We start from the raw sequence: 17112 nt of genomic DNA, 5'->3' as shown, positions 1-17112 counted from the left end.
CCCGCTACTGATGGGACTCAACTTGACACTTTTGTTCGTATATTTGCTCACTTCTTTCGCGATGGTAGAAGTTCAAGGCATAACGGTTTTTTATCAATCGGTTTCTTGCCGATTGTTTTATATTTATTTTTTCTAAATGATTCAACAGTTCTAATCAAATTTTCACCATCCCTTAAACGTCTCTTGTAACCGCCTTAACAGTTCTGTTCTTGCACTGCTCTTGATTGTTATGACGCAAAATCACTTTATTTGTTTCTTGTGTTTTAAACGTCTTCACGAAACACTTTATAAACAGAACTATTTTGCTGTTCTTTTGGCGACAGCACACCTTGAACGTAAGTTCGTTCTGAAACGATTAGACCACGTTTGTTTCTGGATTTCCAGGTCTAGTTCCTAACGGTGGTTTCTAACTGAATATATTTCCTTCAAGTGAAGGCGCTCGGAATTGTTCGGGTCGGACAAGTAGCCTTTCTTCTGAATAATCAGAACAAGTATCTAAATGTGGACCTCCGTTCAACTCGATTGCCAACCCAAATGACCTGACGACATACCAAGTTAACGGTTTAGATGCAAGTGAAGTTTATTCTCAATTTTTCCTGCTTATATATTTACAATGCTTGATTTTGTTCGTGTGTATACGCCTATGCATTATAGTGGTATTAGTTGGTTCAATTGCATTGGGCTTATCTTCGCTTTTCTTTTGTCATCCTAAATAAACACATGGCCGGGTCTGTGTTGGTGCTATACCGTACTTCGTCCTAGACATTTTAGAATTTTATTGCTTCCAGATGTTTTGAATTTTGATGCTGTTGAAAGCAGATATTTGTGCTGCCTAACCCAAGAATGATAAACTTGGGTCGGTTTTTTAAGTTTCCTTTTCTTAACGCCTTCGTTAGACCTTCTTGACGCATGATTGTGATTCCGCAATCCATATCGTTGTTTTTGTGACAATGGTCTTTTCCACGAAAGACCTCAACGATGCCATGCGATAAGTTACTGTTCTAAACAAAATATTCAAACCTATCGTTGCATCCGCAACATTCTCCTCTTCGTAGCTGATGCGTGGTCGCGTTCGCAACATAAACAAATAAATAAAACGGGAAATATTGTAAATAAATAAACAAACGGGAGATCGACGGTCAAACCTACACAAAGGAAATCTGAAATAAACGAAACAATACTGAAAGTGTTTAAGATCGCGTTCAAGGACGGTAAAAAAATGAAATCCAAGTTGAGCAAAAATCTGAGTTAAGCAAAATTCGAATTAAGCATAACAAATCTACAATGATTTTACAATCACAAACGGAAACAATAAGCAAATCATGAGGGAAAAGATCGCGTTCAATAATTGTTACGAACCGGAACAGAATTCATAACGTGCACGCGAGAAAACCATAACCATCGTAAACAAATTAAATTGTCCCTTTGGGGTAGGCATAGCATGATGCGTAAAAGGCGAATGCAACGATAGGATAAGTTTGATTGTTAAAAATTGCCCCATGGGGTCTTTGGGTTAGACGAAATAAAACAAAGAATTTTGGAAAGGTCTTTCCGACGACACCAACGATAATGATTAGTAGTAAAATCATGCGTCAAAAGGGTCGTACAAATGCATTAGGAAACAAAAATATTAAGCGTGAAATGCACTTGCATCACAATTAGCTGCTTTCAACTCAATTGCCAGGCAGCAATAAAATCTAGAATACATATAGAATGCATATAAAACAGAACTCTGACAATGCGTCTATTTAGAATGAAAACAGAAAAATTTCAATCGAACTATTCAATACCACCATAATGCGTATGCGTATACGCACAACTTCACTTGTAATACAAACCTCAATTTGGTATGTTGTTAGGTGATTCGGGTTAGCAATCGAGTTCCACGGAGGTCCACATTTAGGTACTTGTACTGATTATACAGAAAAAAGACTAATTGTCCGACCCGAACAATTCCGAGCGCCTTCCCAACAGGAGAAACCTCTACCCACATTTAATAAGTTTCGCCTTTCATCTAAAAATTTGGCCTGCGATTGCAAAACGGTTCCAAAGTAACCTTCTAAAAATCACAATCTAATCGAATCTTGAGGTAAGCATCACGTTTCGCGATAATGTTCGCAGCTTAAGTACCTTCGCACTAAGGCACGCACCGTTACACATACCTTGCTTGTTATCGGGTAGGAAACCTTAACGGAGGAGAATGATGAATAAGGCTGCCATCGTCCTCAGGTAAATATTACGAGTTTCGCTGGTCCGGTGTTTTAGGGGAAAAGAAACCAACGCCCGGCTCAAACCTAACTAAACCACTCCTCAACCTGATCCAACCATTAGAGGTGTGCTTTGTACCCTTGCCGTAGATCCTTTTGCTGTTCCATATGATCGGCTGTTGTTGCTAGTGCTGTTGCTTCGACATCCTGATGTTTTTCTGGTTGCTGCTACTGCTCCAAAAAGAGATAGTAATGGGTAAAGCTACTCATTAAGCTGTTATGTTACCGCAACTGCTGTTGCTCAGCGAATTCGTTGTTCGGGATCGGGCCGATGTAAACCATCTTCAATCTTTTATTTATTTTAATTTTAATTTTAATAAAATAATCATTTTCAATCCGTTGCATTTCCTTGCGAATCCGAACATCGCTCACATCCTGGCGGATGAATAGTTCTAGGGGCCCTTAGCGGACGTAGACGAAAAAGCAAACCTGTCATATGCTTGGATTGAACAAATAATTCTGATTTCATACACGCGAGCACGTGGCCCCACTCGGCCGCTTATTTCGCTTAGCGTTAAACCCGCCGCAATTGGTGACGTTTACCGGTGGTCTCCTCCAGCTATTTCTTGGACCACGCTTGCTCGATATTATTGTTGTCAATACGTACCGCCTTGCTGCATTAAGATTACAAACACAATTCATATAAACTATCCCATAGCTCAGTAATAGTCCGGGTATGAAAACCCAACCGGACCGTCGAAGGACTGACTATCCGGCTACGTGGTAAAGATCAGTGCAGTAGGACATAAATGCCACTAATAACCTAAAAGGTCGTCAAGCCAAGCTGAAAGAAAAGAGAGAGAGAGAGAGAGAGAGAGCGAGAGAAAGAGAAAGAGAGAGAGAGAGAGAGATTGCGAGAGGGTAATATCAGTAATATTTATAAGTTTTTAAATAGAAGAATAAATTATAAATAAATAGGGTAAATGTACCAATTATGGACGAGTTTTACAACGTTTTTACAAGAACAACGATTGTGGCAAAACTGCTAAACTAAAATTCATAAACAATAGCCCAATAGATAGACACAGGTTTTTCACGTATTATTCTTTTTAAATTTTGTAGTTTTAGCATTTACAACAAAAGTTATATACATTTTCGTAAACCTCTTCGATGTACCAATTGTTGTGCTAGCCCAAAATCACTATTTGAATTGATTTAACTCTAGATAATTGACATGAAAAGGAAACTTATTGTTTTTTAGAAGTTTTGATAACTTATATTGCTTGAAAATATATAATAAACACGTTTCAATAAAAATGGAAACCAAATAATGATTTTTTTTTAGACAATCGTTAAGATTTTTTGACAGCCAAACTAAAAATTGTGATTTTTCGAAAAATAAGCTTATGAAATTAGTGAAACGTCTGGGAAAATAAGAAAATCTATTAAGTTATGCGAATAACTTTTTTTGGGACGGCAAAACATTACGGTGTTTTCATATTATCCATTTTTCCGACGATAGCACAACAATTGGTGCTAGCACAACAATTGGTACACTTACCCTATATAATTTATGTATTTATAAATAGAAGAAAAACAACAGAACAACACTGTTGTCAAAACACTTCTTCTTCTTGGCTTACCGACATCTATAAAAGGCCTTTTCTAGCTTACTTGACTTATTTTTACCACGTAGTTGGATAGTCAGGCCTTGCTACGGAAGGACGGTCCGGGTGCGATTTGATACCCGGTCCTGTCGTGTAGAACCGGGGCTGTTTATTAAACACACCACGGGGCCATCCCGATTCAATATACTGGGCGAATTTTAAGGAACAACGAAAATTTGCTGAGGTAAAGGTGGCAATCTTGATCGAAGCCATACACCTAGCAAAATAAGAAACAGGCCATTACCAAGATCATTCGTTTTTCACAAGCTCAGTTAGTTTCGCCCTTGATACAACAAAAAAACTCTTAGAAAATGTACAATTATTCTGAATACATATTATACAAAAAATGATAAGTTCTTCTCCACCGTATAAGAAAACGGTAAATTTTGATAAAATGCGAAAAGTGTCAAGTATTACCTTCCATATTGAGTACAAGTTTTGAGACTGTATGATCAATTAAGAAACTAAATCACATATTCCAAACGAAACGATTATTTTGTTGAAATAAAAATCTGAAACCGATACCTTTATCACAGCTGCTTCAATATACATATGCAAAGTAGTTTTATCCTGAAGGTGATAGTTACCGCTTTTAATGATCACCCTGTTTAATAACAGTACGTTAAAGGGCTTTATTACCAAATGGGCAGCTTCGTCTTGAACTTACACAATACATAGAAGATAACATATACGCGTAACAATGGAACGCGATTTGTCACAAACTACTAGTGAAATTAGGCAAAGGTTCCACCGACACACTCCTTAGAAGTTCTTATGAGCGTTTGTAGCCATTTTTATACTGTTTATGACTACCAAAATGTGCTGGTTGCACACACACACAAACTATCACATTTTTGTAGGTTAACACACAACATAACAATGGTAATTTGTATGAACATTTTATTAATTCGTAACAAACATTCGTGCCCGAAAATTGGGCAGCTTATGATTTAAACAATAATCTCATATAATTATCTTATTTGAAATACAGCCCTACATTTCTCTTGGAGGAATTACTAACTAGTTGAAATGCAAAACAATATCCATGCATCCATTCTTTTCGCGCTATCACTTGCGATCATCAGTCGATGCATGCCAACGGATCAGCAATGCAACTCTAGTTCACGTTCTGAAAACAAAACAAAAATAACAAAACGGTTATTAATTACACCTACAACATTGCGCATGGAAAAGTGATCACAATCAACTTACATTGGCTTCTCGTTTGCCAAACTTGCTCCAGAAAGTAACCTTGCACTTGGTACGCTTGCCGTTTTGTTTGTTAAAGATCGAGCACACATCGAATGGAGGACAGTACAGATGTAGCGATACGGCAACATCGGTATGGCTAGGATTCTCTACCCGGTGCAATCCGAGCGTGTCGTTAATGTAGCACACACCATTTGTTTCCAGCGTGCTCCTGGAAAGCTCTTCCAGCTCGTCTCCGTTGTATTCGACCTCTTCCTGTCCAGTTTGACCATTGCCGATGTCTGCCTTACTGTCTTCCGTTACTGCCGCATCCTTGGGCCATGCGTAGCGCGTCTCCATCAGCTGTCCCTTCAGCATCTTCATGAAGCAATGCGAATCGGCATGATCGTGTATGGCTGAGGCATGACCTTCGTTCCAGCAAAGAATCATCAGGTTATACTTGCCATTTCCGGCGTCTACCAGATTTCTTGTGTAGCTGCAGAAATCAGAAGCAGTAAACAGAATGATAGGTTTATGCATTTGAGAAAAAATGATAACATGCTGTTACGAAAGCAGATAGAGTTGAGTAAATAACGAGATGTTATTCGTAATTAAAATGACTAGCAAATATCTCCAAATATGTTTGCTCATCCGATTAGCGAGCTTCAAGATAAATCCATCGAATACGCAGACAGGACAATCAACCGTTATCGGTGTTCGTAATGATTAGTTCGGAAAACATTCCTGCTCATATAAGAATTGAACCAATGACTTGGTACAAGTTACTAGTTGACGTATCTCATTGAAGATGTGCGATATTGATAAGAACGCGGCCAAATATGACCTGATTACGGTTTTTAATATGCTAGATATTTGGCATCTGATTCAACTAGTAAACACAAACATTAGTAAGATTTCCAACAATTAGTCTGGAATACTGTTATTGGTCTAATTGCATCTACCTGCCATAAATCAATGTCCATCTACCTAATCAAGATCCCTGTGTTAATACCTTTATTAATCGTCCCACGGCTTATCTCTGCTCAGGGGTTTTATAAATCTTTTATACTCTACGCTTCCTACTCTGAACGATATCCGAGCCAAATCGTGTAACCAAGCCAGAGAGCTCAACCTCGGCGTAATTGCACCAATAACCCTCTACCCTTACTTACCGATATCGGTCAAATTTGGCAAACTTTCGCCATTCTGCCGGATTCGACTGGTAGCTCAGCATCAGGTGGTTCACGTACTCGATGTTTACATGGTCCGAATCGAAAGTTCTGCGCAGTTCCCCGATCAAATCGGTCAATGTTTCGCACTTCCTCGCGTTCTTCAACGGTTTGTCGATGCCGGTGAAGGTTTTCGTTAGCTCGCGTAGATACTTTTCGCAATCCTCGTTCCTGCTCTCATCACAGTTGGGGATGTTGTTGTTATTCAGTTCCATTACCGCCAGCGACGTCATTATGATTTTTATGTTTCCTCGACTGATAACGAATATCGCGGACAAAGTGTTGTGTTTCTATTGAACGAAAAAATATCATAAACAAATACAAAAAGCCCATTAATTACTGCGTACTGCGTGGCACGCTGGATCGATCGAACTGCAAAGAGTTTAAGTGCCTTGCTCACAGTACAGCACTAACTAAGGGCCCGTAAAAACAGAACCGTTGATTACGCCAATGGGACGAAGATGCAAAGCTGATCGTTGCTTCTTGGCCCAACGCGTGATTTACCGCGCGGCTGTAATTGTGCACTGTGCGTTTCTCGACTATACTTAGTTGCGAACTCGACTATTAGACCCGGCCGCCATATTGGGCAGGTTGAATAGCCTTTTAAAAGTCATCGTCGCCACACGCAGCATAGCTGATGGCTGTGCAAATGCAACCTCTTCCATTGCCGATCGATGCTGGAATTTGCATTACCTCAACAGACCATAAAGTTGAAAATCTTAATGCCTTTTTATACATGTCAGTCAGCCATGTTGGAATATATAGCTGTAAGTGTCTGCTGCTTCCTAACCTGCAGAACTTAATCTCGCTAACAAGATTCAGCAGATAGGTTCAAACGGATCTTTATCAGCTTGCAATAACAATTTGTTCGTAGGTCAAACTGACTTTTTTTCTATTTCACTTGATCTGATACATTTGATAATCCAATCGATCTAACCTATATGCTAGGTTTAGCTGCTCATCTCAGTTATAGAGATTTCTCATTTTTCTCTTGACCGATCACGCTTGTGATCATGTTCTTTTCGCCACCACCACACGCGTTTGATTTCACTTTTGAAACAAAACAGCTTAACATACTCGTGTGAAACGCCATTTCCCTACAAAAAAAACTTAGCCATATAAACATCCGCATAGCATAATGTTGCTTGATCTTGTATGCGCAAACGAAAACAAAACCTTTACGAAAAGCTTTCTTTTTCCACCGTCATCTGGTTGGGAGGTTCCACTTCTGCGGCTGAGTGTTAGCAGTCAAACTCGGTGGACTTTCACACGGTACGATTCGAACTTCTCGAGCGAGTGAGATATCACTAAATACCTCCCCTCATGCACGGGTCTATGGTCAAGGTTAGGTATGCGAATCCTTCGATACACAATCGAAGTGCGAGAAGACTTTGCACAGCTTCACACTTAATTAGCTCGCAACAGCATCATCAACAAGTGCAGGAATTACCGTTCAAGCTTACCTGTAAATGTTGTCTCTGAAGTTTTCTAGAAAGCCCCTTTGGCAGTTGAATCTACCTTCGGTAGCTGGCTTAATGCACTTGTTGGAAAATAAAACACTTCACTCGTAAACACTTGAAGGATTTGCAGGATATTAAAGGGGCGCTTAATTAATAGTAAAACCGTAAAGTGTAAATATTTGTTCGTATGCTCGAGTGCTCGTCGATTACTGATCAACCAACAAGCCCTTTTTGAATTGTTTCGAAGCTCAGGATAGTTGTTTCCTCACGACACTTGCTCAGCGACTGGCAGCACATGCCCGTACCGCGAGTGAATTTAACATTTTTCCTCTTTTTTGCACAATCCCAATTATCTTCCGTCCTCTCCATCGCGCCATCTCGTTTGCGCGCTGCATCTAACGATCGCGTACGTACACTTGTCGCTTATCAGCGGCTGACGACCGGACAACCGGACAACCGTATACTGCCAGACCGTCAACAACCTGCAAGAAAGGGAATGCACAGGTAGGTGGCAGCTAAGTGCAGGACAACGGGAGCGAAGCAAGACAAGGCGACTGGCTATGGACGCACCTCCAAACGAAGCCACCTTGCGTCCAATCGCGTCCGTTGGTTTTAAGCTGCGCACACCTTTTTGCTCTGCGTCCGCGGGCCCTTCTTCTCCATCAACTTGTCCATACGATGTTGTGTTTCTTTTTCCCAAGTACGGTACGCAAACACACGCACACTGCTTAAGGGACACCACATGGTTTTATGTGGCTACATGGCCAACAAATAAACCTGTGCCCGTCGGCAGGTGACTCACAACATAGCGATAGAGAGACCCCAAGCCACAATCGGTGTGGGCTCGCGTGCTTGGACTTTGGGACCGGTCATTTAAATGTGTGTTCGTGTGTGCGTGAGTGTGCGCCTCAATGTGCGCAAGGGGAAACCCGACCATTATGTGAAGATGCACCCCGTGCGATAAGAGCTTAACGGAGGCCAGGAAGTAAACTCAAATCCAGAAAGGAATTCCTCGTTTCAAAATTCACAGAGCTGTTCGACGGTTCTACTGTTCCCGGCAAAAGATTGGGCTTTTTTTGTGTCCGAAAAATCCTCACCACAATGATGCCCGACAGCGAGGAAGCATCCATAGCACGTATGCCGTAACGTCGTTTTCCGCCTCAAACCGGTTTTAATGCTGAGGTCGAGGTATTTCCTTTCTTTCGTTCACATGAATGGAAATTCCTTTTTTCGATCGTTTTAGAACTTATCAACAACGCGATAGACAAGGGAAACATAACATAACCGAGATTATTTGAATGTAGCAAATATGCACTTTCTTTTGATGTAAAAAGTACCAAACATTGTATTTACAGGACATGTGGCCTTAAAACGCTCATTGCACATCGTTGCTAAAGGAGACAAAGACGTGTGCATCATACCGCGTGGTCAAATTAATCTGCGCTATCTTACTGTCAATCAAATGCATCGGATGCTTTTCTTGTTTTCATCTTCATTGTCCCTTTATCTGGCCTCGCGATGTATCTAGAATGTATCGTGTGCAGTGGCGATGTAAAACAATGAAAGGATCTTGCGAACAACTAATCGATTTTGTATAATATATGATGATCATTCAATTCCAACCAATATTTGAAAGGATTCTTCACACACGTGATCTAGTTGATCTGTTTTTTAAAGGTTTATTGTTTATTATGAAAGTATAAGAGATTGGCCAGACATGGTTAGGAAATATTTGTTATCAAGGTACCGTGTTTCTCATACGGTGCCTCATAAATGTACGCGTCAAATATTATGTACACGCGGCGAAAACACATTAGCAATCACGTAACCTTGCTCGGAAAGCAATTTGTCTTATCGTACGATTATCGAAATCATTGTAATAGATAATCCAACCTTATAAGCGAACAACACACTAAATATTCTACATATCAACAGTGTTTACTTCTGTGCAACTTGCTGTTTCGGCAAAACTCGTTGTTTATTGTTTGTTTACGACGCAAGACAGGCTCACAGTGTGACCTATTTGCGCGTGTTTCAAACCGGGTGTACAACAAAGCTTCCGACCTACCCGTACCAATCCCCCAAAAGGCGTTCCCTTCGAAGCAAACCCATTTACAGAGCCCAGTAATTGTTTACCAGCGCGGGCTAATTACATGGCCCGGCACGTTATCAAAAGTCAAGACAGCGAGTAATCAATTTTTAGACGAAAATAATATCGTCCCATGACGAAAATATAGTTGCGCGAGATACATATGTACATGACCCGTTCGGTGTCGATATATGCAATCTTCAGCTATAGTGAAGCGTACATCAGTTTATTACACAAAACTATGATCAGGTTTGTTTGTTGTAACGCAATGGTTGATTAAACTCGCGATAAAATACTGCTGACAAACCGTGTAGCTCGTATAGGAAGTGTTTTTTTTTTGCTGGCGTTTCTTTCGAAAGGAGATTTACCGAATGTTTATAATAAAAATACTGTTGTGTACGCCGATCGATTAATATCGCTCTTGTATGCTGTGATCTTTTCGCGGTGTAAAATGCATTGAAAACCATTGACTTGTTTTGCTCAACTGTAGAGAAATATGAACATTGATTACACAGAAATAATCGTTGGTTACCTTTCTTATCACAAACCTTATCATTCGGCCTGCCTGATATTCTATCTTGTAAAAAATGCTGTCACAATTTGTTCAATATATGAAAATAATAATCATGTTTAAAAAAATCAGTCAAGAAATCCTTTTCCAGTTTTTCATGTGGCGCCATCTACAGGAGAGTAGCTCAACTGAAGAAATAGGTTATTTTTGGGTAATTTTCTGTGCAGTTTCTGAGATAGGCGCAAGAGATAAAATTAAAACACGGTCAAATAAAACGATTTTCTCTTATTTCATTTTACTAGGGGATAAGGTGGCCTTTTTACTTGTACATCGATTTATTTTTATCTCACTGACGAGATGGATTGAATTCTGGAACAGATAAACTGTGGATAAACTGTATTAGATCGTTTCGTAAATCGGTGCCGCTATTTAACAATTTCAATTTTTCGTATGAACGGTTACCTGTAATTATAACTCGCCCAATGAGAGTTTAAGTATCAATTAGCCTTAGTTAACGATAACAGTAACTTAAATAGGCTACATATATCCATCCATTGGGTACAACACCCGAAAATCAAGAAAGATTAGAGAACGAAATTTAACGATGAACTTGACGTTAATTTTATTTTAACTTATTCCAAGAGTACTGACGGGGGGGTTGAGGGGCCACCATAAATGATTGACCACCCTATCCCGAAATTCTTAAGATTTATAATTGAAAGTGGATTCATTGATATTCACAACAAAGATTCAGAATCATTCATTCAATTCAAAGACTCATTCAGCGTCATGAATCTGAATCAGATTCACCTAACACTAATGAATAGAGATCCGTGTCGAAGCTTTAACTACTATAGCAGTTTTATTGGTCAGCTTGTTTGTAATTACATAATGCTGCGGATTGTGGATTCAGTATAAATGATAAGGCTTACTTTTATTTATTAAGGATAGTCAGATACAAATGGGTTCTTCTTCTATGCGTAACGACCGACTAGGTCTACTATTTCTGGCTTGCTAGTCTTAATTTTACTGCGTTGCTGGATAGGAAAAAATATGATAGGAAATGTTGATACCACTTGTCATGTGAGGGGCAGGCCCCGTTTTCAGATATACCTTCCTCAGGGCCTCCCTCCAATCGGTTACTGTTACCACTTATACGTGTAGTTTTAGTTTGTTTCCGTTTGGACACTTTATACCTTAAGTAATATTAATGTAAGCTACATCAGCAATACATTTTTGATCGAAGCTGGAATTAAATGCACACTTCCCATGATTTGCATTATCGGTTGCTTCGCTTCGTTTGTCGGAACGATTTCTCAATCTCAAACTGGCGCAAATCTGTTCGCTCCAGGAAATCGCGCCGCTCGAGAAAACCTTCCTTTCCTTTGTTGTGCGTTTGAAGCTCTTCCTCGATACCTTCCTGACGCTTGAAGCTGGTCCAGTCAAGCTTCGTTTTCTCCAGTGTGTTTAGTTTGGTTTTCTTATTGATTTGATCTAATACTGACCCTAAGCCACCGCGTGTGGCAACATTTTTTGGTGTCAATGTTTTCGATACGGTGGACAAAGCTGTCGCTTTTTCATTCTGGGTGTTATTAGCGATGCCGCTATCATCCTGTTCCGTCAGCACAATCTGTTCGCCGGCAAATTCAAACAGTTGCGCTACCGTCGGTTTTTCCTTTTCAACCACTTTGGGCGCGGGTGCTGATTTTATTTCTGACACTGTTTTTTTTACCGCATCCTTCGCTTTACTGTTCCGTGCAGAAGTGGAGCTGTTTAATTTTTCTGTATTGCCGGTGCTTTTGCTACTACCTCCCCCGAGAAAATCCGCCCACAGTGCATCTGTTCTTCGCTTTTCTTCTTCCTCGTCCACTTTGGCGTCCTTCTCTTCATCGGACTGTTGAGCTTTCTCCTGAGCTTTAGTCCGTTTATTCGATCCGCTTGTTCGTTTTACACCGTCGCTATTTGTTATTCGCTTGCGCTTCTTACCACCGTTTGATGCAGAAAATGTGCCTATGGCTTGCTCGGTGGAATCCTCAGGTTCTTCGTCGTTCGACTCTAGTTCACTTCCGGTCTCTGGCTCTTCTTTGTCTGGACGGAAATCTTCATCACTAGCATCACTGTCGCTGGGGTAGTCTTCTTTGTTCATAGCTTGCACACCTAATGGTTGTGAAAAGAAGTATAAAGACTTTAAAAAGTTTTATACCGCACAATGCATTAGAAAGGTCATAAAGAAGGATAATGCTTTGCATAGTAAAGCAACTGCCATACAGCTGGTACAGCATTCCGCACAGTATGCTCTTACCTTCGCTAAAACTTAGTACGCCGCTGTACAGCCTATACTATCCACTAATTCAGCAGCACTTTTATGGATTTTTAAGCTACGATGGTTTCACAAATTATACGAAAAGCTAAATTACTTCCTTTCTGTTGTAAAGGACCGGTCGAAACCTAGAGCTCGTTCAGGCTTTGTGGATTGTGTATCACAGGTAAACGAGGAAAGGGGATGGTACGGCAACGACGCTGTCAATGTTCGGCAAAATTCGCGAAATCGACAGTTTTCAACCACCTACAATAAATGAAAACACTGTCAAACTGTCAAACAAATGACGTACACACATAACACACATCTTCACACACGAACTTGTATCGACAAACACTGTGTGAATTCCACTCAGGAAAGAAGAAGAAGAAGAAGTCCTTCCACACACTTCTCTTCATTCAACAAACGTTTTTTGTGTATTTGGCGTGTACATACATTGGCTGTTTGTATCAAAATGGCAATGGTTTTCTGTTGCGAGTAAAAACGTTCGACGTCTCGGACGACCTTCCAAAGTTTAGCTCTTAAAGAAGGAACGATCCCGTAGTGTTTTCTCGAACCAAATGTATATCCGTTGCTAGTGCAGTTCGCTCCGTTCGATATCGCTGCAGTGTTTTGGGAAGGTCCTTCTGTCTTTTTTTGTTTGGTTAGCATTGCGTTGGAAAATAGTCAGTTCAAAGGTCGAAAATCTGTGCTTCCGCAGCATTATTGCACCACTAAATGTGATTCGACGAAAACGATATGTCCATCGGTACGGAATCACCCGTACTTCCAGTGGGGCAATTTCGATGATTAACTATTTGCCAATACAGTTGGGGCGGAATGGATCGATTGGAAAGTGAAATGTTTTAATGAAGCCGCAGCAGGATTTGGTATCGTCCAAACAAAAACAACAACAATTGTAAAAACACTTTCGCTACTCGCATAGTTGCTAAAGAAGTAGGCCGAAACGGTTGTGCGGTGTGAAAAGATTTAGAACAATTTGTACAAAACAAACCTACTCGATCAGTCGCAAAGCACTGAGCACGGCAAACAATCTCCAGAGGCCATGAAAGTGATGTTCACAGATTGTGTTTGAGTTTTAACGCAAGCCAATGCTTTCTTGATCGAAAAAACACTTCATCGTCCTACTGCGGTGCATAAGTAGTTCCGTAAAGAAACAACAGTGTGTATCCTTTGTCCAAGGACGCTACCAGCTACCCAACGGGAACAAGACATCCGGTATTTGATAAATGGAGCACCGAGCGGATGAAGGTAGCTGGAAGAACCGTAGCAGAGAAGCATACTGATACAAAGGTATAGCTTGAATTATCGCTTAATATTCCACTACGCGTTATCAGAAAACTTGGTTTATGGAGAAAATGAGCAATAATGAAGTTTCTAGTTTTGCTAAAAGTCCCGAAAGTTTTGTTATTCAAGTTAACAACTAACTACCGACGAGCTTAAATGGTTAGCAGCGTTTACGTGGTCTATCTATCAGAAAGCCCTGCTACCAGGTTGTACCGTGTGCGTGCTTATAAGAAATGCTTATCAACTGAGTTAAAATTGATAACGAAATCCGTGAGCTGCGCTTGATAAAATGTTCATCAAACTGTGTCCAGTCGTTAATTATGCATTCGTAACTATTGCGCTACAATACTAATGAACTTCTTTTACCTTCTACTTCTAACAGAATTACACAATGGTGCACAGTGGTGCGTTAGTTTCGCACTATCTGCTGCGACCATTATCTTCTGCTGCCGCTGTCGTCGCTGCTGCACCCGTTGCAACCGTACTGGACCATAGTAGCAGCAGTTCATCGAAACCGTTACCACGGTTACCATCTTTAAGATCGTTCGTGTATCTACCGTCTCCGTCAATCGTACCAAAGCCTTCTAAGCCAGTAGTGCTTGCGTCCTCGTTGCTATCATCGTCGTGTTTGTCATCAAACATTTTGCAGCATCAACAGAGCTCTACGTCAATTTTAAACGTCTTGCAAGAAAAGTTGCCGAATAGGAATAGCGGGGAAGAAGCCACCCGTAAGAAGGGTAGACTCGTTTACGAAGCCCACAGTCCCTATCGATCAGCCACAGTACGGGAGGTTTCGCCACCATCGAAGCTCGATTGCAGGCCGCTAAAGTGTCTCGCCACCGATGCACTAGGCCTAAGTGCTATCTGAAGCTTCGTAAAAGGTAGTTTAGGATATATGTACTAGAACTGCTGAGCGCTCTAGCCTGTCCTAATCACGGGTGAGTTTACCTATTCCAACAGTGCGTGTCGATTTGACGCCAAGAACTCAGCATAGCATCTTTTATCGCGGTGCATTGTCCTTTCCCAGCCATTCTCATTCCCATCGTGCTAACCACCATTTAATGTATGTATCATAATTTTAGGCAGCACATTCAGTTACATACGCGTCACATTGTTCCATAAAGAGTAGGAACCGAAAACAGGAAAGAATCTGCTGAAGAGATAGTATTGCCCTACACGTATCATCCGGCAAAACCACACTCAGGAGTCGGCTCTCATCATCGTTTTGAAGTAATCGGAGATTGAACGAATTTACCGATCGTCCTCTACGAGCAACAGCGATGATGTACTATGGCAAAGATAGCAGTGGCGGTGGTATCTCGGAGTTGGACACGATAGCGAATGTGATCGGTTTGAGGGGGGTCGGTACGTCATCGCTGCGTACCTTCGTTGAGATGTGGTACCACATCTTTCTGTGGGCACTATTCTCGTCCATCTTCGTGCACACGTGTGCCGCCGTCATAGCTTTTGTGACGCTGCGAAAGCACAAGTTCGGGCGCTTCTTTTCTATCTTCATATTCGTAATGGGTGTCCTTTCGCCGGCGACCGGTGGTGTCGTCAGCAGTACCGTCATTGCCTTTGTACACAGAGCCTCCAATTTTCAGATGTCACCGATCGCGGCCATGATCTGGGGTGTCGGGCAGACCATCGTGTCCGCCTGCTTCGGGTTTACGCGCATTTTGGCCACTTTGTAAGGGACCGCCCGCCATCAACCTGCTGGCCAACCTGCCTGTCCATTTCTTTCAACAAGCTGTTTTCTGTCTTTACTTCTCTTCAGACATACTCATGTACGTCTTCTCTGTTTAATTAACTTCTGCCTCAATAGTGCAGAGGATCCTATTGGAAGACTGGTATTTTGCTGATACCCGTGTTGGTATGATTGTGATATTGAGAGTGCGTGTTAGGGAACATTCGCCATAAAGAGGGAAGGCTCATACATTTCGTTTTTGGTTGGTAGAGTGCCGGTGGTGGCGGTCGAAATCAAAATTCCAAGTAAAACGGAAGCACCAACGGCTTTCGATCGTTAGCTGTGTAATAGAAGAAATTGCAACACATTCATTGTAGAAAAGAAAGCAAACAAAAAAACACTGTAGTAAAAACAAACGATACACATCACAACACATCACAGGAAAGAGAATCGCGAAGGTGTGTAATCAAAGCATTTGAACCACGCTGAGCTTAGGATAATTAACACGGAACACAAAAAAACACTCAACACGGACAAGACTTTTGCCACAACAGATGAAGCAGTCAGTTCATAAACACGTGAACTAAAGAACGATCATCGGCGGTGAGAATGTTTGTTTTGTTTCTTGTCTTCTTTTAAAGCAAAAATAAGTGCAAATTCTAAAACAACTAATTCGAGCAAAACTACGAACCGTTTGTCGGAACGATGGCCCAAATCATTGTAGGAAATAGTTTCAACGGTAGTAGCGCTCCCGTAAGTTGTACAAAACAGTGACATAAACTAATAAATCAATGGAAATGAAACGTGCGTAACGCATGAACCACGTGCTGAATCGCGTTGCACGTGGTGCAGATATGAGACGGATTCAGTTGGCGCGATGCGTTACGCGGCATCTACACACGATCGCCAAGTACGTTGTGTAGCAACATGTGATTTTTGTCCGGTGACGATAGGAGGCGAACAACCAATGGGAAAAGAATCCTTTGCATATTACGGTGTGAATCGTCAGGTGACATGAAGGGTTTGAGAAGTAAAGAAAGTACGGTGGGGAGAAAATATTCAACAAAGGAAAAGTACCAACAAAGGCTTGTACATCTCATGTATGTCCATCTGTGTGCGTGTGTATGCTTTCGAAGCGGCTTCGGATTTAGAGAAATCAATAATGATTAGCCCCAATTACTAGTAATCAATGACAAGAATAACGAATCGAGAAATAGTGATCCAAATATTATAAGTCACAACTGCTCTAGATATGTAACTACTATCAATCATTTACGCGAAAACAACAGCTCTGCGCCTAGTAGCGGAGTGTACTGTATTTAAGGAAATGTTATTTTAAAATAAGATTCGTAACATTCTCAGTAGCTACTTTTGAGGGAATTGTGGATCGTTTAAAAAGGCTCTGTTCGACAAAATCCTGCAACCAAAGACCGGATAAACAACACATCACTAAACACCGAACCGGTT

At 41.0% G+C, this 17112-nt stretch overlaps 3 protein-coding genes across 5 annotated transcripts; 1 reads left to right on the top strand and 2 right to left on the bottom strand.

Annotated features, from left to right (window-relative positions):
* Positions 1–4760: 4760 nt before the first annotated feature.
* On the bottom strand, positions 4761–8058 carry LOC125771901 (cysteine dioxygenase type 1). Its single transcript, XM_049443058.1, has 4 exons — positions 7755–8058; positions 6235–6581; positions 5087–5558; positions 4761–5003 (listed from the first exon to the last, which is right to left on the bottom strand). The coding sequence occupies exons 2-4, from the start codon at positions 6522–6524 to the stop codon at positions 4992–4994; spliced, it is 774 nt and encodes a 257-aa protein (XP_049299015.1). The 5' UTR covers positions 6525–6581; positions 7755–8058; the 3' UTR covers positions 4761–4991.
* A 3129-nt stretch (positions 8059–11187) lies between these two features.
* Positions 11188–12858, bottom strand: LOC125771896 (craniofacial development protein 1). Of its 2 annotated transcripts, none has more exons than XM_049443051.1 (2): positions 12654–12858; positions 11188–12536 (listed from the first exon to the last, which is right to left on the bottom strand). In XM_049443051.1, exon 2 carries the CDS (start codon positions 12495–12497, stop codon positions 11631–11633), a length of 867 nt encoding a protein of 288 aa, XP_049299008.1. In that variant the 5' UTR covers positions 12498–12536; positions 12654–12858; the 3' UTR covers positions 11188–11630. The 2 variants fall into 2 exon arrangements, with proteins under 2 accessions (XP_049299008.1, XP_049299007.1); XM_049443050.1 differs by having other exon boundaries at positions 11188–12508.
* A 149-nt stretch (positions 12859–13007) lies between these two features.
* Positions 13008–16192, top strand: LOC125771911 (transmembrane protein 170B). Of its 2 annotated transcripts, XR_007419421.1 has the most exons (3): positions 13010–13964; positions 14341–14896; positions 15041–15236. XR_007419421.1 is itself a non-coding variant. In XM_049443075.1 (2 exons), exon 2 carries the CDS (start codon positions 15239–15241, stop codon positions 15650–15652), a length of 414 nt encoding a protein of 137 aa, XP_049299032.1. In that variant the 5' UTR covers positions 13008–13964; positions 14341–15238; the 3' UTR covers positions 15653–16192. The 2 variants fall into 2 exon arrangements, 1 of the variants encoding a protein (XP_049299032.1); XM_049443075.1 differs by having other exon boundaries at positions 13008–13964; positions 14341–16192.
* The last annotated feature ends 920 nt before the right edge of the window (positions 16193–17112 follow it).

Source organism: Anopheles funestus, chromosome 3RL, assembly GCF_943734845.2.
Source record: "Anopheles funestus chromosome 3RL, idAnoFuneDA-416_04, whole genome shotgun sequence".
Lineage (NCBI taxonomy): Eukaryota > Metazoa > Arthropoda > Insecta > Diptera > Culicidae > Anopheles > Anopheles funestus.
This window is presented reverse-complemented; position numbering and strand designations above follow the sequence as displayed.